The sequence below is a fragment of the Oncorhynchus tshawytscha genome, unplaced genomic scaffold, assembly GCF_018296145.1.
Source record: "Oncorhynchus tshawytscha isolate Ot180627B unplaced genomic scaffold, Otsh_v2.0 Un_contig_2718_pilon_pilon, whole genome shotgun sequence".
NCBI classification, from domain to species: Eukaryota; Metazoa; Chordata; class Actinopteri; order Salmoniformes; family Salmonidae; genus Oncorhynchus; species Oncorhynchus tshawytscha.
Window position 1 is genome coordinate 16093 of NW_024608509.1, and position 26408 is coordinate 42500.

Consider the following 26408-nt stretch of genomic DNA (forward strand, 5'->3'; position numbering starts at 1 on the left):
GGTGTTGGATATTCCACTCTCTGTGTTCTACTACCCATGTCTGGTGTTGGACATTCCACACTCTGTGTTCTACTACCCAGGTCTGGTGTTGGAGGACATTCCACTCTCTGTGTTCTACTACCCAGGTCTGGTGTTGGAGGTCATTCCACTCTCTGTGTTCGACTACCCAGGTCTGGTGTTGGAGGTCATTCCACTCTCTGTGTTCTACTACCCAGGTCTGGTGTTGGAGGTCATTCCACTCTCTGTGTTCTACTACCCAGGTCTGGTGTTGGACATACCATTCTCTGTGTTCTACTACCCAGGTCTGGTGTTGAAGGTCATTCCACTCTCTGTGTTCTACTACCCAGGTCTGGTGTTGGAGGTCATTCCACTCTCTGTGTTCTACTACCCAGATCTGGTGTTGGACATACCATTCTCTGTGGATCAACTGTGTGCATTTTCTGATGTTTAATCAGATCTCTTAAATCAGAGTATCTCTTCTCACATTGATCACAGCTATAAGGCTTCTCTCCAGTGTGAGTTCTCTGGTGGGATTTAAGGTTGGTTGACTGAGTAAAACTCTTCCCACACTGATCACAGCTATAGGGCTTCTGTCCTGTGTGAGTTCTCTGGTGTGATATCAGGTTATTTGACTGAGTAAAACTCTTCCCACACTGATCACAGCTATAGGGCTTCTGTCCTGTGTGAGTTCTCTGGTGTGATATCAGGTTATTTGACTGAGCAAAACTCTTCCCACATTGATAACAGCTATAAGGCTGCTCTCCTGTGTGTGTTCTCTGGTGTAGTAATAGTCCCCTTGACGTGGTTAAGCTTATTCCACAGTCAGAGCAGTGGTAATGCTTCTCTCCCGTGTGTATTCTCTGGTGTGCAGTCAGGTTAGCTGAGGTAGCAAAACTCTTCCCACATTGATCACAGCCATACGTTTTCTCTCCTGTATGAATTCTCAGGTGTGATTTCAATGAATGTGATCTGGAGAAAGTCATGCCACACTGTGAGCAGCGATAAGGTTTCTCTCCTGTGTGGATTCTCTGGTGTATTTTAAGTTCTGACGAAGAGGTGCATCTCTTCCCACATTGATCACAGTTGAAAAGCTTCTCACCTGTGTGAATTCTCAGGTGTAATTTTAGTGAATCTGATCTTGAATAACTCTTCCCACATTCAGAGCAGCGGAGCGGTTTCTTCCCTGTAGGCGTAAGCTGGTGTTTAATGAGGTGTTCTGATGTGGAGAGGCTCTTCTTCTCTGCTTCCTCAGAATCAGGATGTTGTTGAGGCTCCCCGGATGATCCACCATAGTCATATCTCTCTCCTGTGTGAACGACAAAGTCAGACGGTCAATGGAGTGAATGATTCGATTATTTTACAAATTTTGGACAATTGTCTTCTAAGTATTTTTTGGGGGGGGTTCGTTTTTGGTCCACCAGTCACCGTGGCAGGCAGATTGGGAAAAAAAAAAAACGACCATCCAAAATATTTTTTTTCCACTATGAATACAAAATAATAAATAAAAATTAATAAGCATTCTTTGTCATTGTTGTAAAAACAAGAAATGTAAGTATGAAGTAACGTGGTATGTTACTCAATGTAATTTCATTTTTGTGATATGAGTCTTTTAACCAATGTGGGTTAAAATAATTAATTTGGACACAATAGTAATGATGAACAGTTGACCAAGTGAACATCAAGAATCAGCAAAGTGCCTCCATATCACTACACACCACACCGTCCTGACTGATACAATGCTGATTGGTGCAGTTGACTTATTATTATAGTTCTACACTGACATGTATCACAAGGAGCACATGTGATCCTACGTTTATAGTTAGGAGCACACAAATATATTTAGGAGCACATGTGATCCTACGTTTATGGTTAGGAGCACACAAATATATTTAGGAGCACACAAATATAGTTAGGAGCACACAAATATAGTTAGGAGCACACAAATATATTTAGGAGCACACAAATATAGTTAGGAGCACACAAATATATTTAGGAGCACACAAATATAGTTAGGAGCACACAAATATAGTTAGGAGCACACAAATATAGTTAGGAGCACACAAATATAGTTAGGAGCACACAAATATATTTAGGAGCACACAAATATATTTAGGAGCACAACTAAAGTATGAGTCTTTTAATGACATGTTTTTTGTTGGGGTGATCCAGTTTCAGTGAAGCACAATTTTCCCCTCAAATAGGTGTCATTAGGATAGACCAAAAATGTTCAGCTGTCCCTTTAAGGTGTGGTCCGATACCGTGGTAACAGGGTACTGGGTGTGTCTTTAAGTGATAGATGAGGATGGTGATCTCTGATGTCTCTTCAGTAGCAGCAGAGAGTGGGAGCAAACTAACTAACATTGAATGATAACCTCTGATGTCTCTTCAGTGGGAGCAAACAAACTAACATTGAATGATAACCTCTGATGTCTCTTCAGTGGGAGCAAACAAACTGACATTGAATGATAACCTCTGATGTCTCTTCAGTGGGAGCAAACTAACTAACATTGAATGATAATCTCTGTTGTCTCTTCAGTGGGAGCAAACAAACTGACATTGAATGATAACCTCTGATGTCTCTTCAGTGGGACAGTGGCAAACTAACTAACATTGAATGATAATCTCTGTTGTCTCTTCAGTGGGAGCAAACTAACTAACATTGAAAAACAACCTAGTGAGTAAACAAAACGATGAATGTTCCCCCACATTGTGAGATGTTATAAGTGTTTGTTTCTACAAGGGCATTGTTGGTCTGAGGTTTTAGGTATCTGTAGAAGCACTTTCTGACACCTGCTGAAGAGCTTTTTAAAATACATTTCATTGATAGATGTCTTTAGAAAACGTTACTTAGTGTATTAAAGTAGTCAATGCTTTGCTTGTGACTCTTTAAACTTGTTGCATGCACTTTCAGTTTGTGTTGGTTGTGTTTCGCTTTTACGTTTTTATGCTTATAGGGACTGGATGGTAAATCATGTTGGTTTTTATGCTTATAGGGACTGAATGGTAAATCATGTTGGTGTTTATGCTTTTAGGGACTGAATGGTAAATCATGTTGGTTTTTATGCTGATAGGGACTGAATGGTAAATCATGTTGGTGTTTATGCTGATAGGGACTGGATGGTAAATCATGTTGGTGTTTATGCTGATAGGGACTGAATGGTAAATCATGTTGGTGTTTATGCTGATAGGGACTGAATGGTAAATCATGTTGGTGTTTATGCTTTTAGGGACTGAATGGTAAATCATGTTGGTGTTTATGCTTTTAGGGACTGAATGGTAAATCATGTTGGTTTTTATGCTGATAGGGACTGAATGGTAAATCATGTTGGGTTTTTATGCTGATAGGGACTGAATGGTAAATCATGTTGGGTTTTATGCTGATAGGGACTGAATGGTAAATCATGTTGGTTTTTATGCTGATAGGGACTGAATGGTAAATCATGTTGGTTTTTATGCTGATAGGGACTGAATGGTAAATCATGTTGGTTTTTATGCTTATAGGGACTGAATGGTAAATCATGTTGGTTTTTATGCTTATAGGGACAATGGTAAATCATGTTGGTTTTTATGCTGATAGGGACTGAATGGTAAATCATGTTGGTTTTTATGCTTATAGTGACTGAATGGTAAATCATGTTGGTTTTTATGCTGATAGGGACTGAATGGTAAATCATGTTGGGTTTTATGCTGATAGGGACTGAATGGTAAATCATGTTGGTGTTTATGCTGATAGGGACTGAATGGTAAATCATGTTGGTTTTCATGCTGATAGGGACTGACTGGTAAATCATGTTGGTTTTTATGCTTATAGGGACTGAATGGTAAATCATGTTGGTTTTTATGCTTATAGGGACTGAATGGTAAATCATGTCGTTTTTATGCTTATAGGGACTGAATGGTAAATCATGTTGGTTTTTATGCTGATAGGGACTGAATGGTAAATCATGTCGTTTTTATGCTTATAGGGACTGAATGGTAAATCATGTCGTTTTTATGCTTATAGGGACTGAATGGTAAATCATGTTGGTTTTTATGCTTATAGGGACTGAATGGTAAATCATGTTGGTTTTTATGCTTATAGGGACTGGATGGTAAATCATGTTGGTTTTTATGCTTATAGGGACTGGATGGTAAATCATGTTGGTGTTTATGCTTATAGGGACTGAATGGTAAATCATGTTGGTTTTTATGCTTATAGGGACTGAATGGTAAATCATGTTGGTTTTTATGCTTATAGGGACTGAATGGTAAATCATGTTGGTTTTTATGCTGATAGGGACTGAATGGTAAATCATGTTGGTTTTTATGCTTATAGGGACTGAATGGTAAATCATGTGTCATTTTGGAGTCTCTTTTCTCATTGGAAGTAAAAATGGAAGCAGCACTGAACAGAAATCTAATCACGACATGTAAAGAGTTAGTCCCGTGTTTCATGAGACTATAATGTAAAGAGTTAGTCCCGTGTTTCATGAGACTATAATGTAGTGTTAGTCCCGTGTTTCATGAGACTATAATGTAGTGTTAGTCCCGTGTTTCATGAGACTATAATGTAGAGTTAGTCCCGTGTTTCATGAGACTATAATGTAAAGAGTTAGTCCCGTGTTTCATGAGACTATAATGTAGAGTTAGTCCCGTGTTTCATGAGACTATAATGTAAAGAGTTAGTCCCGTGTTTCATGAGACTATAATGTAGAGTTAGTCCCGTGTTTCATGAGACTATAATGTAAAGAGTTAGTCCCGTGTTTCATGAGACTATAATGTAGTGTTAGTCCCGTGTTTCATGAGACTATAATGTAGTGTTAGTGCCGTGTTTCATGAGACTATAATGTAGTGTTAGTCCCGTGTTTCATGAGACTATAATGTAAAGAGTTAGTCCCATGTTTCATGAGACTATAATGTAAAGAGTTAGTCCCATGTTTCATGAGACTATAATGTAAAGAGTTAGTCCCGTGTTTCATGAGACTATAATGTAAAGAGTTAGTCCCGTGTTTCATGAGACTATAATGTAGTGTTAGTGCCGTGTTTCATGAGACTATAATGTAAAGAGGCTGGTGAGATTTTCCATACGCACAAAAAAAAAGCTTATTTCAATCAAATTTGTTTATATCCCTGTTAGTGAGCAAGATAATCCATCCACCTGACAGGTGTGGCATATCAAGAAGCTGATTTAACAGCATGATCATTACACAGGTGCACCTTGTGCTGGGAACAATAAAAGGCCACTCTAAAATGAGCAGTTTTGCCACATCAACACAATGCCAAAGATGTTTCAAATTTTGAGGGAGCGTGCAATTGTCATGTTGACGGCAGGAATGTCCACCAGAGCTGTTACTAGATAATTGAATGTTAATTTCTCTGTGATAAGCCACCTTCAATGTTGTTTTAGAGAATTTGGCCTCACAACCTCAAACCACATCTTTGGCGTCATTTGCGTGAGTGGTTTGTTGATGTCAACATTGTGAACAGAATGCCCTATGGTGGGGTTATGGTATGGGCAGGCATAAGCTACGGACAACTGACACAATTGCATTTTATCGATGGCAATTTAAATGCACATAAATACTGCAACGAGATCATGAGGTTCATTGTTAGGCTTTTTTTTTTTAAAGGTATCTGTGACCAATAGATGCATATCTGTATTCCCAGTCATGTGAAATTCATAGATTAGGACCTAATTCATTTATATCAATTGACTGAAACTGTTGCATTTTACGTTTATATTTTTGTTTCGTATAAATAACATTCACTTCCAGCTAGCTACTAATTCTGTTGCAGAAGAGGGGACAGTGGACGGTCCTCAGCCTTGCCGTAGCTACCGTTAGCTGTGCTCCGTGGTGATGGCACCATACTGCTATGCTGCATTCAACTGCAACGGTGAAACATTAAATGTTACAACAACCCGTAGCTACCGTTAGCTGTGCTCCGTGGTGATGGCACCATACTGCGATGCTGCATTCAACTGTACCGGTGAAACATTAAATGTTACAACAACCCGTAGCGACCATTAGCTGTGCTCCGTGGTGATGGCACCATACTGCAATGCTGCATTCAACTGCACCGGTGAAACATTAAATGTTACAACAACCCGTAGCGACCATTAGCTGTGCTCCGTGGTGATGGCACCATACTGCAATGCTGCATTCAACTGCACCGGTGAAACATGCAGTGCAAAAACTATATAAAAAAATAAATTCAGTTTAAATGTTTACAACAACCCAAGTTTTTTTGCTATTTGGAAATATTAAATACGTTTTGATTAAGGTTGCGGGGCATATTATGCACATCTGCAAGCATTGCAGCAAAGGCTCTTTTGTTTTAATATGTTAAAAGACTGTATACAGAATCCTATGTACATGCGTGGACATTACAAAGGGCCATATGTTTTCTAATAAATCAATGGCCAGTTTGGGCCAGTTATTTGCACGGTTTTCTGTTATAACAAACATAATAGGCTATGATAAATATAATAATATATAATATGGCAAATTAGTTGTTTTATCAATATGTCCTGTCTGCTGATTGAGTTTGACAGGGGGCAGTATTGAGTAGCTTGGATGAATAAGGTAGTGGGAAATCTGATCATGTTTGTGCGGACTATGGGTTATTTTGCACTTCCTAAGGCTTCCACTAGATGTCAACCGCCTTTAGAATGTTGTTTCAGGCTTCTCATGTGAAGCCGGATGAGAGCTGTTTGACTAAGGGGTCTGGCAGCAGCCTCGTTCTCAGTCACGCGCATTTCACATGAGAGGTATCTCTCGTTCCATTGCTTTTCTACAGACAATGGAATTCTCCGGTTGGAACATTATTGAACATTTATGATAAAAACATCCTAAAGATTGATTCTGTACTTAGTTTGACAAGTTTCTTCGACCTGTAATATAACTTTTTGAACTTTTCGTCCGACTGGATTTGTTTACCAAACGCCCCAAGAAAAGAAGCTATTTGGACATAAATGGACATAAATGATGGACATTATCAAACAAAACAAGCATTTATTGTGGAACTGATCATCAAAGGTAAGTGAATATTTATAATGCTATTTTTGACTAATGTTGACTACCCAACATGGCGGATATTTCTCTGGCTGGTTTGGGCTCTGAGCGCCGTTCTCAGATTATGCTTTTTCCGTAAAGTTTTTTTGAAATCTGACACAGCGGTTGCATTAAGAAGAAGTGTATCTAAAGTTCCATGCATAACACTTGTATTTTCATCAACATTTATAATGAGTATTTCTGTGAATTTATGTGTCTCTCTGCACAATCACCGCATGTTGGAACTACTGAATGTAACGCGCCAATGTAAAATGAGATTTTTTTAATATAAATATGAACTTTATCAAACAAAACATACATATATTGTGTAACATAAAGTCCTATGAGTGTCATCTGATGAAAATCATCAAAGGTTAGTGATTCATTTTTATCTCAATCTTGCAAATTTTATTTTCAATCTTTGGCTGGAAAAATGGGTTAACTGGTTTTTCAGGTGAGCAGAACGACTAACATAAACCTTGTGGAGCTTTACTTGTAAAGCTTTTTTGAAATCAGACACTGCTGGCTGGATTAACGAGAAGATCATCAAAGGTTAGTGATACATTTTTATCTCTATTTGTGATTTTTGAGACCTCTTTGGCTGGAAAAATGGCTGGGTTTTTTGATTTGGGTGAAATAACATTAATCGTTTGTGGGCTTTCGCTGTAAAGCTGGGTTTTTGAAACCAGACACTGTGGCTGGATTAACAAGAAATTGTATCTTTAAAATGGTGTAAAATACTTGTATGCTTGAGGAATTATTATGAGATTTTTGTTGTTTTGAATTCCCATTTACATTGCCCAACTTTCACTAAATGTTGGCGAGTGGGCCACTATTGAAGGCAACATGTCTCAAAGATGCCACACTGTAAGATACAAATCATCAGTGGGCTAACATTATGCCAATGTAAACAATGGAACAAATGCATCACATCCAAATATCTTGACCATATCTGTAGTGCTGGAGGAATGAACACCCAGATAAACACTAAACATAGAGTTTAATTCAAATTAATAAACACATGGAATCTGATATGCTTATATTCACTGACAAACCCATTTCAATTCATGTTTTCTAATAAAAACAAACAAATATATTTCAGTCACACTATTGCAGGCATTTAATTTCATGTGGTATAAACAGGTAAACACATTATCAGTCAACATAAGCAATTGGAGAACTGTGTATGTTCTCTGATGAATTTTAAGTTAATGTGAAGTGAAATATCAATATACCCACTAGGAAAAGACAGGCTTCTCTCCCTTTTAAGTGAGTATGATGACTGCAATTAAGTCAATGTGATGTGACATAAAATTTACAAACTAGCAGGGAAGGCTTCTTCCCTCCTGCGTGGATTCTCACGTGACTTTTAAGTGACCGTGATGAGGAAAAGGTCTTTCCACAGTCTGAGCATTGGTAAGGCTTTTCTCCCGTGTATTCTCTCATGCACTTTCAGGTTGCTAACTGGGTAAAAGTTTTCCACACTGGGAGCAGTAATGAGGCTTATCTCCTGTGTGAATTCTCATGTCTTTTTAGGTTCCCTAATGGTAAAATCCTTCCCACACTGGGAGCAGTGGAAAGGCTTTTCTCCTGAGTGTATTCTTTTATGTTTTTTCAGGTTCCCTAACCGTGTAAAACTCCTTTCCACACTGGGAGCAGTGGAAAGTCTTATCACCTGTGTGTGTCCTCTCATGTCTTTTCAAACTTGCTAACAAGGAAAAACTATTTTCACACTGGGAGCATTGGAAAAGGCTTCTCCCCTGTGTGGATCCTCTCATGTCTTTTCAGGCTTGCTAACAAGGAAAAACTCTTTCCCACAGTCTGAGCATTTGTAAGGCTTCTCCCCTGTGTGTATTCTCTCATGTGCTTTCAGGTGCCCTAACTCTGCAAAACTCTTTCCACACTGGGAACATTGAAAAGGCTTCTCTCCTGTGTGCAATGTCCTATGCACTTTCAGGGACCCTAACCGGGTAAAACTCTTTCCACTCTATGTGTAATCAGGCCAGGTAGCCTATAGGCCTACTTCTATGTGTAATCAGGCCAGGTAGCCTATAGGCCTACTTCTATGTGTAATCAGATCAGGTAGCCTACAGGCCTACTTCTATGTGTAATCAGGTCAGGTAGCCGAGAGGCCTACTTCTATGTGTAATCAGGCCAGGTAACCTACAGGCCTACTTCTATGTGTAATCAGGCCAGGTAGCCTATAGGCCTACTTCTATGTGTAATCAGGCCAGGTAGCCTACAGGCCTACTTCTATGTGTAATCAGGCCAGGTAACCTACAGGCCTACTTCTATGTGTAATCATGCCAGGTAGCCTACAGGCCTACTTCTATGTGTAATCAGGCCAGGTAACCTACAGGCCTACTTCTATGTGTAATCAGGCCAGGTAGCCTACAGGCCTACTTCTATGTGTAATCAGGTCAGGTAACCTACAGGCCTACTTCTATGTGTAATCAGGCCAGGTAGCCTACAGGCCTACTTCTATGTGTAATCAGGCCAGGTAACCTACAGGCCTACTTCTATGTGTAATCAGGCCAGGTAGCCTACAGGCCTACTTCTATGTGTAATCAGGTCAGGTAGCCTACAGGCCTACTTCTATGTGTAATCAGGCCAGGTAGCCTAGAGGCCTACTTCTATGTGTAATCAGGCCAAGTAGCCTACAGGCCTACTTCTATGCGTAATCAGGCCAGGTAGCCTACAGGCCTACTTCTATGTGTAATCAGGCCAGGTAGCCTAGAGGCCTACTTCTATGTGTAATCAGGCCAGTAGCCTACAGGCCTACTTCTATGTGTAATCAGGCCAGGTAGCCTACAGGCCTACTTCTATGTGTAATCAGGTCAGGTAACCTACAGGCCTACTTCTATGTGTAATCAGGTCAGGTAGCCGAGAGGCCTACTTCTATGTGTAATCAGGCCAGGTAGCCTACAGGCCTACTTCTATGTGTAATCAGGCAAGGTAGCCTACAGGCCTACTTCTATGTGTAATCAGGCCAGGTAGCCTACAGGCCTACTTCTATGTGTAATCAGGCCAGGTAGCCTACAGGCCTACTTCTATGTGTAATCAGGCCAGGTAGCCTAGAGGCCTACTTCTATGTGTAATCAGGCCAGGTAGCCTACAGGCCTACTTCTATGTGTAATCAGGCCAGGTAGCCTACAGGCCTACTTCTATGTGTAATCAGGCCAGGTAGCCTACAGGCCTACTTCTATGTGTAATCAGGCCAGGTAACCTACAGGCCTACTTCTATGTGTAATCAGGCCAGGTAACCTACAGGCCTACTTCTATGTGTAATCAGGCCAGGTAGCCTACAGGCCTACTTCTATGTGTAATCAGGTCAGGTAGCCTACAGGCCTACTTCTATGTGTAATCAGGCCAGGTAGCCTACAGGCCTACTTCTATGTGTAATCAGGCCAGGTAACCTACAGGCCTACTTCTATGTGTAATCAGGCCAGGTAGCCTACAGGCCTACTTCTATGTGTAATCAGGTGAGTGTCTTTACGCAAGATTGACAGGAGCGCTCCAAAAAAACTCGTAAACGCAATGAAATAAACACTAACTAGCCTAGACAGTGCTCTCGGCAAACAACGTGTCCATGACAACGGTAAGACTGTAGTAACATAGTGAACGCATTAACAGAAATTACCGTAACCAAACTAACATTGTATATTAGAAATTATGGTAATTAACGGTAAATGTACTACTGGTGATACTAGCATGACATTAATACTATGCATGTCAGTCTCTCTTGGATAAGAGTTGAGAGACTGACTGCATCACTTATTCTTTTTATAAGAAACATTAATGTGTTGAAAATCCCAAATTGTTTGCATAGTCAACTTACACACAGCTCTGACACACACAATTATCCCACCAGACATGGGGTCTTTTCACAGGCCCCAAAATCCAGAACAAATTCAAGAAAGCGTACAGTATTATATAGAGCCCTTGTTGCATGAAACTTCCTTCCATCTCATATTGCTCAAATAAACAGCAAACCTGGTTTCAAAAAAACAGATAAAGCAACACCTCTCCCCTATTTGACCCAGGTAGTTTGTGTATATGCATTGATATGTAGGCTACGTGTGCCTTTTTAAAATGTATGTAGTTCTGTCCTTGAGCTGTTCTTGTCTATTGATGTGCTGTATTATGTGTCATGTTCTGTGTTGGACCCCAGGAAGAATAGCTGCTGCTTTTACAACAGCTAATGGGGAACCTAATAAAATACCAAATACCATCCCCGCGGCCTCCGCAATGGATTAGTCCAATCAGACAGGCCTCTACAATGGATTAGTCCAATCAGACAGGCCTCTACAATGGATTAGTCCAATCAGACAGGCCTCTACAATGGATTAGTCCACTGAGACAGACCGGATAATACAGGGGGCGGAGATCGGGTTGCCTTGTGAGAAGTCGTCGGTGAGTGGGTAACCCGCCTCTACCATACATTCTATTGGCCAATAGAGTGGGTAACCCGCCTCTACCATACATTCTATTGGCCAATAGAGTGGGTAACCCGCCTCTACCATACGTTCTATTGGTCAATAGAGTGGGTAACCCGCCTCTACCATACATTCTATTGGCCAATAGAGTGGGTAACCCGCCTCTACCATCCGTTCTATTGGCCAATAGAGTGGGTAACCCGCCTCTACCATACGTTCTATTGTCCAATAAAGTGGGTAACCCGCCTCTACCATACATTCTATTGGCCAATAGAGTGGGTAACCCGCCTCTACCATACATTCTATTGTCCAATAGAGTGGGTAACCCGCCTCTACCATACATTCTATTGGCCAATAGAGTGGGTAACCCGCCTCTACCATACGTTCTATTGTCCAATAGAGTGGGTAACCCGCCTCTACCATACATTCTATTGGCCAATAGAGTGGGTAACCCGCCTCTACCATACATTCTATTGTCCAATAGAGTGGGTAACCCGCCTCTACCATACATTCTATTGGCCAATAGAGTGGGTAACCCGCCTCTACCATACATTCTATTGTCCAATAGAGTGGGTAACCCGCCTCTACCATACATTCTATTGTCCAATAGAGTGGGTAACCCGCCTCTACCATACATTCTATTGGCCAATAGAGTGGGTAACCCGCCTCTACCATACATTCTATTGGCCAATAGAGTGGGTAACCCGCCTCTACCATACGTTCTATTGTCCAATAGAGTGGGTAACCCGCCTCTACCATACATTCTATTGGCCAATAGAGTGGGTAACCCGCCTCTACCATACATTCTATTGTCCAATAGAGTGGGTAACCCGCCTCTACCATACATTCTATTGGCCAATAGAGTGGGTAACCCGCCTCTACCATACATTCTATTGGCCAACGTGCTGGAGAATAAACTGGATGAGCTCCGTTCGACATGATCCAACGCTGTAATATCTTATGTTTCATGAGTCGTGGCTGAACGACGGCATGGATAATATAGAGCTGGCTGGGTTTTCCGTGCATTGGCAGGACAAAACAGCTACGTCTGGTAAGACGAGAGGTGGGGGTGTGTGTCTATTTGTCAATAACAGCTGGTGCATCATATCTAATATTAAAGAAGTCTCAAGGTAGTGCTCGCCTGAGGTAGAGTACCTCATGATGAGCTGTAGACTAAACTATAATTTCATAGTTAATTTTCTCATGATGAGCTGGAGTTGCACACTATCTACCAAGAGAGTTTTCATCTATATTATTTGTAGCCGTCTATTTACCACCACAAACCGGCGCTGGCGCTAAGATCACACTCAACGAGCTGTATAAGGTCATAAGAAAACAGGAAAAAGCTCATCCAGAAGTGGTGCTCCTAGTGGCCGGAGACTTTAATGCAGGGAAACTTAAATCAGTGTTACCTCATTTCTATCAGCATATGTCACATGTGCAACCAGAGGAGAAAAAAAAAACTCTAGACCACCTTCACTCCACAGACAGAGACGCATACAAAGCTCTCCTTCACCCTCCATTTGGCAAACCTGACCATAATTGTATATTCCTGATTCCAGCTTACAAGCAAAAACTAAAGCAGGAAGTACCAGTGACTAGCTCAATACGGAAGAGTTCAGATAACATGGATGCTACTAGGGATGCACGACATATCAGTAAACATATCAGAATCAATCAATCAATCAATCAATCAACAATATTAGCTAAAAATGCCAACATCGGTATCGGCCCGATGTCTAGTTTAACGCTGATGTGCAAACCCGATGTCAAAGCTGCCTTGCATACCTATAAAACGTAGGTACATGACGTAATGACGGCACGTAAAATTTTGCGCTACATGTGCAACACAGCATTCCTAACCTAGCCCACAATGTCTGCTGTGTGGATCGAGCAGACAACAAGTCGAGCAGTCATTTAAAAGAGTAAGAACATTTCAGCGAGACAACTAAAAAAGGCAAAATCCATTAAAGCCAAGATAATGGAATTCATTGCCCTTGACAATCAACCGTTCTCTGTCGTGGGTGATGTTGGCTTTCGCCTGCGGGTGGAGCAGCGGTACACCAAGTGAGTTATTCTTTCAGATGTGGCCCTACCGGAGTTACACAGTAATAGCGTCACTGCTATTAGCTTCAAGACATACATACTATGGAACGCCACTTGGGTCATTGCGTGTCAAAAAATATACAGTAGCACTGTCAAAGCTGTACAAAAAAAGTCTGCAAACAAGAAAACCTCGGCCACGAACGATGTGTTTACAATACCGTGTTGGTAATAAAGCAGAATTTGTTCGACCGCAACTTCTGGGGTAGCTAGCTTTAGCTCGGTACCGAGCTAGCATCAATACAACCAGCCTGAAAACAATGACCAGTAGAAACTGCAGTCATTTTCATTATTCTTAGCAATGATTTAGGTAGTGTCCTTGTAAGTATTAGCTAGGTTGCCACTTGTTGTTCGCCTATTGAAATTGAACTTTATTTCATGAAAATAAATAGCTAACCAGCTACTTAACCCTGTTGCCCAAAGCTAACTTCATCTGGCTAGTGAGGTTCGACAGTACCGGGTTATATGTTGTGAAGCTAGCCACAATAAGGATTAGGCAAAATAGTGGAATTTGCAGTTTGCCTTCCAAATAAAAGTATGTAATTGACAGTAATGCAAATTAATACAAATAGTAGAATTATGCCATACTTTTATTTTGAAGGCTAACCGCAAAGTCTACTAATGCGGCTAATCTTTATTGTGGCTAGCTTCACATAGATGGGTCCAACCACCATTAATCACATAAGAACTGCCTTATAAATTGGGGTTATTTTAGATGATGACACCGAGCTATATAGTTAGCGAGCTAACTATAGCTACTGAAACAGATTGTCATTTTGCTATGTTTTGGGGGAAGAACATTGTTTGTATCCATGAGCTACCTAGCTTTTTTTTAATGTCCAGCACTGTAGGTGCCCGAGACAACTTTACCAGCATCATAGCATATGTTTCGATGAATCGTTGTGACAAACTAAATACGAGTGATCAGTGTAATCAATGTGTAATAACTACGTTAAAAAAATTAGTGAACACATTAAAATATTATGTGACGTCATGATTCAGGTCCTGATTGGTCAACAAGCTTATTGGACACGTCAAATAGTGTTATTTGACATGCAAAGACCCAAACTGCGTTCCATTAGTATGAGAAATCCTGGTTGAGAATGAAACGACTTAACACCGAAACAGGAAGTAAGTGAAAGAAATAGGTTTTGATTATGTTTTACTGGTAATGGGGACATACGTAAATGCCAACAAAATAACTTTTTATTTTATTTAACTAGGCAAGTCAGTTAAGAACAAATTATTATTCACAATGACCGCCTACCATGGCCAAACATCTTACGACACTGGGCCAATTGTGCTCCACCCTATGGGACTCCCAATCACGGCTGGATGTGATACAGCCTGGATTCGAACCAGGGACTGTAGTGATGCCTCTTGCACTGAGATGCAGTGTCTTAGACCATCCGCACATCCGCACCGCGCTAAAGGCTAGAGCTGCCGCTGTCAAGGAGCGAGACACTAATCCGGAAGCTTTTGAGAAATCCTGCTATGCCCTCACACAAACCATCAAACAGGCAAAGCGTCCATACAAGATTAAGATCGAATCCTACTACACCAGCTCTGATGCTCGTCGGAGGTGGCATGGCAGGGCTTGCAAACTATTACAGACTGCAATGGGAAACCCAGCCGCGAGCTGCCCAGTGACGCGAGCCTACCAGACGAGCTAAATGCCTTTTATGCTCGCTTTGAGGCAAGCAACACTGAAGCATGCATGAGAGCACCAGCTGTTCCTGGATGACTGTGTGATGACGCTCTCCGTAGCTGATGTGAGCAAGACCTCTAAATAAGTCAACATTCACAAGGCTGCGTGGCCAGACAGATTACCAGGAAGTGTACTCAGCGCATGCGCGGACAACACCTATTCCGCCTCAGGAGACTGAAAAAATTTGGCATGGGTCCCCAGGTCCTCAAAAGGTTTTACAGCTGGATCATCGAGAGCATCCTGACCGGTTTCATCACCGCCTGGTATGGCAACTGCTCGGTATCCGACCGTAAGGCGCTACAGAGGGTAGTGCGTAGGGCCCAGTACATCACTGGTGCCAAGCTTCCTGCCATCCAGGAACTATATACCAGGCGGTATCAGAGGAAGGCCCAAAATATTGTCAAAGACTCCAGTCACCCAAGTCATAGACTGTTCTCTCTGCTACCGCACGGCAAGCTGTACCAAAACGCCAGGTCAATGTCCGAAGGGCTCCTTGGCAGCTTCCACCCACAGGCCATAAGACTGCTGAACAATCAATCAAATGGAAACCCAGACTAGTAGAAAAAGTAGGAAGGGAAGCGCTACTAAGGTACTCAATAGTACATTTTGGTAGATAGAAGAGACAGGTATTTTGGTAGATAGAAGAGACAGGTATTCTGGTAGACAGAAGGTGCTCTTTGGTAAAAGGGGTAAATTGGTAATCAAAAAGAAAGGAGGACCAAGGCACTCTTCATATAATCGATTAAAATGCCTTTTTATGGCATGTTCAATAGAAATAAAGTTTTAAAAATCTGACGCGTTTCGGCTGCATGGCCTTCGTCAGGGAGTACAAAGAAATAAACCCAGACTATTTACATTGACACCACCCCCTACCTACATGTACATTTACACTGCTGGTGCTCACTGTTTGTCTATGCATGGTCACTTTACCCCTACCTACATGTACAAATTGCCTAGACTGGCCTCCACCCCCGCACATTGACTCGATACCGGTGCCCCCTGTATATAGCCTCGTTATTGTTATTATATATATATTTTTACCCCATTTTCTCCACAATTTCGTGGTTTCCAATTGGTAGTTACAGTGTTGTCTCATCGCTGCAACTCCCATACGGACTCCGGAGAGGCGAAACACAACCCGACCAAGCCGCACCGCTTCTTGACACAATGCCCACTTAACCCGGGAAGTACCAACGTGTCGGAGGAAACACTCTGCACCTGGCTACCGTGTCAGCGTGCACTGCGCCAAGACTGCCACAGGAGTCGCTAGTGCGCGATGGGACAAGGACATCCCTGCCAGACAAACCCTCCCCTAACCTGGACAACACTGGGCCAATTGTACACCGCCCCAGGGGTCTCCCGGTCGCGGCTGGCTGCGACAGAGCCTGACTCAAATCCAGAATCTCTATCGTTATTGTTATTTTATTGTGTTACTAAGAAAAAATTTTTTTTACAATAAAATAAAATACAATTTATTTTCTAAATATTTTCTTAACCCTTATTTTTCTTATCTACGTTGTTTGTTCAGGGCTTGTCAGTAAGCATTTCACGTTAAGATCTACACCTGTTGGAATCCGCACGTGACATACAATATTTGATTTGATTCCGTCTGTGTTGTTTGCTGTTAAAGCATAGAAAATAAACAGCGAGTAGCAGAAGTGGAAAAACAATGGGGGAGGTCGAAGTTTGGTGTAAGTTTGTGGTAGGCTATATACAATTAATTTAAAAGTAAAAAATGCATGTCCCTTTAACAATTCCTACAGTCCTGAACAATATATTCATGTGTAGAACTCCAGTAGAATGCCCCTTTAAAACCACACACACACATTAGTTTAACAAGGGTAGTTTATGCCCCTGTTTTTAATCCAATACTCACTGGTGTTAATCAGATCGTCTGTCTCCTCCTCCTCTCCTTCCTCCTTGTCTTTGTTTGAGAGAGCCCCCTCCTCCTCCTCTCTGAAAGGTTCTTCCTCTTTTTTTACTGTCACGTCACCCTCCTCTTCCTCTTTCAATGAGATGGCCTCTTCCTCCTTTTTCATTCTTAAAGGTTCTACCTCCTCTTCCTCCTTTTTGATTCTTAAAGGTTCTATCCCCTCTTCCACGCTGATATCCTCCTCTTCCTCCTTTTTAATTCTGAAAGCATCCATCTCCTCCTCTTCCACTGTGACAGCCTGTATCCCCTCTTCCTCTTCCACTGTGACAGCCTGTATCCCCTCTTCCTCTTCCACTGTGACAGCCTGTATCCACTCTTCCTCTTCCACTGTGACAGCCTGTATCCACTCTTCCTCTTCCACTGTGACAGCCTGTATCCACTCTTCCTCTTCCACTGTGACAGCCTGTATCCCCTCTTCCTCTTCCACTGTGACAGCCTGTATCCCCCCTTCCTCTTCCACTGTGACAGCCTGTATCCCCTCTTCCTCTTCCACTGTGACAGCCTGTATCCCCTCTTCCTCTTCCACTGTGACAGCCTGTATCCCCTCTTCCTCTTCCACTGTGACAGCCTGTATCCCCTCTTCCTCTTCCACTGTGACAGCCTGTATCCCCTCTTCCTCTTCCACTGTGACAGTCTGTATCCCCTCTTCCTCTTCCACTGTGACAGTCTGTATCCCCTCTTCCTCTGTGACAGCCTGTATCCCCTCTTCCTCTTCCACTGTGACAGCCTGTATCCCCTCTTCCTCTTCCACTGTGACAGCCTGTATCCCCTCTTCCTCTCCTAAAGTGTCTTTCTCTTCTTTAACTGTAACCTCCTCCTCTATCAATGTGAGAACCTCCTCTTCCCGTTTCACTCCTAAAGTGTCTTCCTCTTCTTTAACTGTAACCTCCTCCTCTATCAATGTGAGAACCTCCTCTTCCCGTTTCATTCCACAAGGTTCTTTCTCTTTTTTAAATGTTATAGCATTCTCCTCCTCCTGCTTAAATCTAAACACGTCTTCATCTCCTTTCACTGCAATATCCTCATGTTCTTCTTTCACGACAAAGTTCAGCCCCAGAGCTTCTTTCTCCGCGCAACAGACCTCTTCTTCTTTAGCAGGGGTGGAGTAGCTAAGTGAGCTCCTGGTCAGGGCATGTCAGCTAGCGACTAGCCTAGTGCTTGGCTCAGAAATAACCTGAACCTTATTTGCAAATGTAACAAGTAAATTATGTTCATTTAACCAGTAGATACTCAAACAGAATTGTGTTTAAAACACGGAGATGAATATATACAAACAATGGCAAAATAAGCTTCAATATTACGTTTTGTGTTGGCTAGCGAGAAAGTTGAATCAGTAACCGTGTTGTTATTGAAGTGTCCTTTCCCGTCCACTAGATTATACGTCACGGCAAGAGGCACAATCTGAAAGACATCTGCTGACTGGAGTGGGTAACGCAGTTTAGAAAAATATTCACTACGTTGTTTATTCTGTCGTAAGTCATTGCAAAACAACCAGATCTCATGTTTTCTCTAACTTCTTACTTAGTACTTTTCTCTATGCAATTAAATTGTTTATTTTATTTGTAATGAAATATTATCTTATGTTGTTGTTGTCTATATCAGTTCTGTAAACTGTCATGTATTTTTGTGTTTGTGCATTTAAAAAACGCATTTTCCAAAATGCATGTACCAATCACAGATTGCCCCTTTAACAAATCCTATAGTACTGAACAACACATTAGTTCAACAAGTGCAGAGTTTGTGCCCCTGTTTTTATGACACAACTAACTGGTGTTAATCTTCCTCTCCTCCTCCTCCTCTTACACTCCCAAAAATGTATTCCCCCTTCTCTTTCATTGAGATGTCCTCCTCTTCCTCTTCAAAAGGCTCTTCCTCTTCTTTCACTACAACATCCTCCTCTTCTTCTTTCAATGTGATATCTTCTTCCTCCTTTTTCATTCGGAATCTCCTCTTCCTCTTCCTCTGTAACACCCTCTATCCCTTCCTCCTCTTCCACTGTAATGCCCTCTATCTCCTCTTCCACTGTAATGCCCTCTATCTCCTCTTCCACTGTAATGCCCTCTATCTCCTCTTCCACTGTAACGCCCTCTATCTCCTCTTCCACTGTAATGCCCTCTATCTCCTCTTCCACTGTAACGCCCTCTATCTCCTCTTCCACTGTAATGCCCTCTATCTCCTCGTCCACTGTAACACCCTCTATCTCCTCTTCCTCGTCCACTGTAACACCCTCTATCCCTTCCTCCTCTTCCACTGTAACACCCTCTATCCCTTCTTCCACTGTAACACCCTCTATCCCTTCTTCCTCTTCCACTGTAACACCCTCTATCCCTTCTTCCACTGTAACACCCTCTATCCCCTCTTCCACTGTAACACCCTCTATCCCTTCTTCCACTGTAACACCCTCTATCCCTTCTTCCTCTTCCACTGTAACACCCTCTATCCCTTCTTCCACTGTAACACCCTCTATCCCTTCTTCCACTGTAACACCCTCTATCCCTTCTTCCACTGTAACACCCTCTATCCCTTCTTCCTCTTCCACTGTAACACCCTCCATCCCTTCTTCCTCGTCCACTGTAACACCCTCTATCCCTTCTTCCACTGTAACACCCTCTATCCCTTCTTCCTCTTCCTCTGTAACACCCTCTATCCCTTCTTCCACTGTAACACCCTCTATCCCTTCTTCCTCTTCCACTGTAACACCCTCTATCCCTTCTTCCTCTTCCTCTGTAACACCCTCTATCCCTTCTTCCTCTTCACTGTAACACCCTCTATCTCATCTTCCTCTTCCACTGTAACACCCTCTATCTCCTCTTCCTCTTCCTCTGTAACACCCTCTATCCCTTCTTCCACTGTAACACCCTCTATCCCTTCTTCCACTGTAACACCCTCTATCCCTTCTTCCTCTTCCACTGTAACACCCTCTATCCCTTCTTCCTCTTCCTCTGTAACACCCTCTATCCCTTCTTCCTCTTCCTCTGTAACACCCTCTATCCCTTCTTCCTCTTCCACTGTAACACCCTCTATCCCTCTTCCTCTTCCACTGTAACACCTTCTATCCCTTCTTCCTCTTCCACTGTAACACCCTCTATCCCTTCTTCCACAGTAACACCCTCTATCCCTTCTTCCACTGTAACACCCTCTATCCCTTCTTCCACTGTAACACCCTCTATCCCTTCTTCCTCTTCCACTGTAACACCCTCTACCCCTTCTTCCTCTTCCACTGTAACACCCTCTATCCCTTCTTCCACTGTAACACCCTCTATCCCTTCTTCCACTGTAACACCCTCTATCCCTTCTTCCACTGTAACAGCCTCTATCCCTTCTTCCTCTTCCACTGTAAACTACCCTCTATCCCTTCTTCCTCTTCCACTGTAACACCCTCTATCTCCTCTTCCTCTTCCACTGTAACACCCTCTATCCCTTCTTCCTCTTCCACTGTAACACCCTCTATCCCTTCTTCCTCTTCCACTGTAACACCCTCTATCCCTTCTTCCACTGTAACACCCTCTATCCCTTCTTCCTCTTCCACTGTAACACCCTCTATCCCTTCTTCCACTGTAACACCCTCTATCCCTTCTTCCTCTTCCACTGTAACACCCTCTATCCCTTCTTCCTCTTCCACTGTAACACCCTCTATCCCTTCTTCCACTGTAACACCCTCTATCCCCTCTTCCTCTTCCACTGTAACACCCTCTATCTCCTCTTCCTCTTCCACTGTAACAGCATCTCTCTCCTCTTCCTCTTCTTTCAATGTGACAGCCTCCTCTTCCTCCTTTTTTCATTCTGAAAGCTTCCTCTCCTTTCAATATTTGGTAGCGCTTCATTTGAATGTCTGTTTTAGTACAAATAGTTAGTTATGCTGTAATAGTAACATCTAACTGGTGGTAATTGCTGTCTGTAATTACAGGGGTGTAACAATGAATGCTTGTCACCGTGCTTATTACGAATGTTAAAGTTTCCGCTAGCATCCTAACCGCATCTTTTTGACCAATTGAAATTATCTGCTCAAAACATGGGACTTTTTGCCACCAAGGATCGTGACACGTCTTCAACGGTCACGTGGGACAGGAATGATGGAATGGCGATTTTTCACAAAGTAATTGACAGACTCTAGCATGTTTACATTCCAAGAGCAATTGGATTCTCAAAAATAACAACTTGCACCACTCGGGGACTCGAGGACGGAGTTTGGGAAACGCTGGGCTGAAAATCAAATACCAATAGGGAGCCACTATGACGTGCACACACGTTGGCAGTACCCGCGCTTAACCACTAGATGGCGTCCGTGCTCCACGGTAAAGTTGTCCCCCTCTGCACGAGTCTCTCAGCAGCACTGCAATGTGGGGACTTTCAAAGTCAGTTGGCATGCAATGTTTTTCTTCGCTACATAGTGACAATTCTCCATGCCAACACTTATTATTGGGACTCTTTGCCCTTATATCATCACTATCACTCATTACTCCTAGTGTATTTTCCCCTCCTTTGTAAAAACTTTCACTGTTCTACTCTGGGCATACTAATATACATCTAATCACATTCTAGTGGTCACGTCCCTCTCGTTAGCAGATAATATTGAAGCTAGAATTCCTAGCTCCGACAGTGATATCATGTTTATGTTCCTAGCTCCAACAGTGATATCTATCTTTTGTGTTCCTAGCTCCAACAGTGATATCTATCATGTTTATGTTCCTAGCTCCAACAGTGATATCTATGTTTGTGTTCCTAGCTCCAACAGTGATATCATGTTTATGTCCTAGCTCTTCCACTGTAACAACAGTGATATCTATCATGTTTATGTTCCTAGCTCCAACAGTGATATCTATCATATTTATGTTCCTAGCTCCAACAGTGATATCTATCATGTTTATGTTCCTAGCTCCAACAGTGATATCTATAATGTTTGTGTTCCTAGCTCCAACAGTGATATCTATCATGTTTATGTTCCTAGCTCCAACAGTGATATCATGTTTATGTTCCTAGCTCCAACAGTGGTATCATGTTTATGTTCCTAGCTCCAACAGTGATATCTAACATGTTTGTGTTCCTAGCTCCAACAGTGATATCTATCATGCTGTGTGTTCCTAGCTCTTTCAACAGTGATATCTATCATGTTTGTGTTTAGCTCCAACAGTGATATCTATGTTTGTGTTCCTAACTCCAACAGTGGTATCATGTTTATGTTCTAGCTCCAACAGTGATATCTATAATGTTTGTGTTCCTAGCTCCAACAGTGATATCTATCATGTTTATGTTCCTAGCTCCAACAGTGATATCATGTTTATGTTCCTAGCTCCAACAGTGATATCTATCATGTTTATGTTCATAGCTCCAACAGTGATATCTATGTTTGTGTTCCTAGCTCCAACAGTGGTATCATGTTTATGTTCCTAGCTCCAACAGTGATATCTATAATGTTTGTGTTCCTAGCTCCAACAGTGATATCTATCATGTTTATGTTCCTAGCTCCAACAGTGATATCTAACATGTTTGTGTTCCTAGCTCCAACAGTGATATCTAACATGTTTGTGTTCCTAGCTCCAACAGTGATATCATGTTTATGTTCCTAGCTCCAACAGTGATATCTATCATGTTTGTGTTCCTAGCTCCAACAGTGATATCATGTTTATGTTCCTAGCTCAACAGTGATATCTATCATGTTTATGTTCCTAGCTCCAACAGTGATATCATGTTTGTGTTCCTAGCTCCAACAGTGATATCATGTTTATGTTCCTAGCTCAACAGTGATATCTAACATGTTTATGTTCCTAGCTCCAACAGTGATATCTATCATATTTATGTTCCTAGCTCCAACAGTGATATCATGTTTGTGTTCCTAGCTCCAACAGTGATATCATGTTTATGTTCCTAGCTCCAACAGTGATATCTAACATGTTTGTGTTCCTAGCTCCAACAGTGATATCATGTTTATGTTCTAGCTCCAACAGTGATATCTAACATGTTTGTTAACTAGCTCAACAGTGATATCATGTTTATGTTCCTAGCTCCAACAGTGATATCATGTTTATGTTCCTAGCTCCAACAGTGATATCTATCATGTTTGTGTTCCTAGCTCCAACAGTGATATCTATCATGTTTGTGTTCTAGCTCAACAGTGATATCTATCATGTTTATGTTCCTAGCTCCAACAGTGATATCTATCATGTTTGTGTTCCTAGCTCCAACAGTGATATCTATCATATTTATGTTCCTAGCTCCAACAGTGATATCTATCATGTTTGTGTTCCTAGCTCCAACAATACGGCGGGCCAGCTGGCATTGTCTAAAATACAGGAGAATAAAATACAGCATGGCGATGATATCTATCATATTTATGTTCCTAGCTCCAACAGTGATATCTATCATGTTTGTGTTCCTAGCTCCAACAGTGATATCATCATTTAAGCTCCAACAGTGATATCTATCATGCTGTGTGCACTAGCTCCAACAGTGATATCTATCATGTTTATGTTCCTAGCTCCAACAGTGATATCTATCATGTTTGTCATTAGCTCAACAGTGATATCTATCATATTTATGTTCCTAGCTCCAACAGTGATATCTATCATATTTGTGTTCCTAGCTCCAACAGTGATATCTATCATATTTATGTTCCTAGCTCCAACAGTGATATCTATCATGTTTGTGTTCCTAGCTCCAACAGTGATATCATGTTTGTGTTCCTAGCTCCAACAGTGATATCATATTTATGTTCCTAGCTCCAACAGTGATATCATATTTATGTTCCTAGCTCCAACAGTGATATCTATCATGCTGTGTGTTCCTAGCTCCAACAGTGATATCTATAGTTTATGTTCCTAGCTCCAACAGTGATATCATGTTTATGTTCTAGCTCCAACAGTGATATCATGTTTATGTTCCTAGCTCCAACAGTGATATCTATGTTTGTGTTCCTAGCTCCAACAGTGATATCTATAATGTTTATGTTCCTAGCTCCAACAGTGGTATCATGTTTATGTTCCTAGCTCCAACAGTGATATCTATCATGTTTATGTTCCTAGCTCCAACAGTGATATCATGTTTATGTTCCTAGCTCCAACAGTGATATCTAACATGTTTGTGTTCCTAGCTCCAACAGTGATATCATGTTTGTGTTCCTAGCTCCAACAGTGATATCATGTTTGTGTTCCTAGCTCCAACAGTGATATCTAACTTGTGCTTGAGTTCCTAAAATGTCAGATCCACTCCATGTATTATTAGGACCTGCCCTGGAGCAGCCAGGTTGACATCATGACCAGGGTCCCTTTAACCAAAGCAGACCTACTGGGCATCGACATCGGCTACGTATCAAATCAAATCACGTTATTGGTCCATACACATGTTGTAGCGGATGTTATTGGTCCATACACATGTTGTAGCAGATGTTATTGGTCCATACACATGTTGTAGCAGATGTTATTGGTCCATACACATGTTGTAGCAGATGTTATTGGTCCATACACATGTTTAAGCAGATGTTATTGGTCCATACACATTTTAAGCAATGTTATTGGTCCATACACATTTTAAGCAAATGTTATTGGTCCATACATATTTTAAGCAGATATTATTGGTCCATACACATTTTAAGCAGATGTTATTGGTCCATACACATGTTGTAGCAGATGTTATTGGTCAGAACACATTTTAAGCAGATATTATTGGTCCATACACATTTTAAGCAGATGTTATTGGTCCATACACATGTTGTAGCAGATGTTATTGGTCCATACACATGTTTAAGCAGATGTTATTGGTCAGAACACATTTTAAGCAGATGTTATTGGTCAGAACACATTTTAAGCAGATGTTATTGGTCAGAACACATTTTAAGCAGATGTTATTGGTCAGAACACATTTTAAGCAGATGTTATTGGTCCATACACATGTTGTAGCAGATGTTATTGGTCAGAACACATTTTAAGCAGATGTTATTGCGGGTGTAGTGAAATGCTTGTGTTCATAGCTCCAAACAGTAGTATCTAACAATTCACAACAATTCCACACAAATCTAAAAGTAAAAGAATGGAATTAAGAAATATATAAATATTAGGACGAGTAATGTCGGAGTGGCATTGTCTAAAATACAGGAGAATAAAATACAGAATATATACATATGAGATAAGTAAAGCAGTATGTAAACATTATTCAAGAGACCAGTTGTAAGACCAATTTTGGAGTCTGTTTTCCCTGGCTGTCACCCTCGCATACCATGATCACATCCTGACCTCACTCAAACCCTGACTGACCGTTCAAGCTGGAGAGTGTCCAGAAGAGACCCCTGCAGCAGAATCCTTCTAGGCCGGTCGTAACTGTACACCAGCTACCGGGAAGCACTCATGTAAGTAAGACAGGAGCAGATCTGCCTGACATGTTGTTAAATCCCTGAAGAACTCCCAGTTTACAGACTGGCTCCCTCCAACCAGAGAGCAAACTGAACACTCCCTGTCTCCGTGACAACAAACAGGCTGCTATCAGACTCTGCCGTTCCGTACCTCACTAAACGGGCTGATTGATATGGCGACACACACCACATCGCCCAGAGCCTTAGAAAGGCCTTCCTAAGAACTCTAAAGATGGATCTTCTCAAGCTGCCAACCAAAAAAAACCTTGTTGTTGATTTGTATTAAAAAAGTGTTTTGCCAGTTTAGAATGTTACTATTTGATAATTATATATGATTGACGTTATGATTGTAGATTGGTGTACAATTCAGTCTATGACTGTGAGAAAGAAAGGAAAAGCTGCTACTACTACCAGTACTACTGCTACTACTGCTACCAGTACTACTGCTACTACTACCACTACTACTACTGTTACTACTACCAGTACTACTGCTACCACTACTGTTACTACTACTGCTACTACTACCACTACTACTACTGTTACTACTACCAGTACTACTGCTACTACTACTGTTACTACTACTGCTACTACTACCACTACTACTACTGTTACTACTACCAGTACTACTGCTACTACTACTGCTACTACTACCACTACTACTACTGTTACTACTACCAGTACTACTGCTACTACTACTGCTACTACTACCACTACTGTTACTACTACCAGTACTACTGCTACTACTACCACTACTACTACCAGTACCACTACTACTGTTACTACTACTACTACTACTGCTACTACTACCACTACTGTTACTACTACCACTACTACTACTGTTACTACTACCAGTACT

At 41.6% G+C, this 26408-nt stretch overlaps 1 protein-coding gene across 1 annotated transcript; it reads right to left on the reverse strand.

The window, feature by feature from the left end:
• Positions 1-317: 317 nt before the first annotated feature.
• LOC112239568 (zinc finger protein 239-like) lies at positions 318-17425 on the reverse strand. The gene is made up of 2 exons (XM_042313311.1): positions 17272-17425; positions 318-1306 (listed from the first exon to the last, which is right to left on the reverse strand). The coding sequence occupies exons 1-2, from the start codon at positions 17423-17425 to the stop codon at positions 363-365; spliced, it is 1098 nt and encodes a 365-aa protein (XP_042169245.1). The 3' UTR covers positions 318-362.
• Positions 17426-26408: the final 8983 nt, after the last annotated feature.

What these genes read in the sequence shown, in the direction of transcription:
- LOC112239568 (XM_042313311.1), bottom strand. Translation starts at nt 17,425, where the DNA reads ATGGATGCTTTCAGAATTAAAAAGGAGGAAGAGGAGGATATCAGCGTG. An exon ending in ATTGAAAGAGGAAGAGGAGG is followed by an intron (nt 1,307 to 17,271) that starts GTGACGTGACAG and finishes TCGTTCACACAG; the next exon opens with GAGAGAGATATGACTATGGT.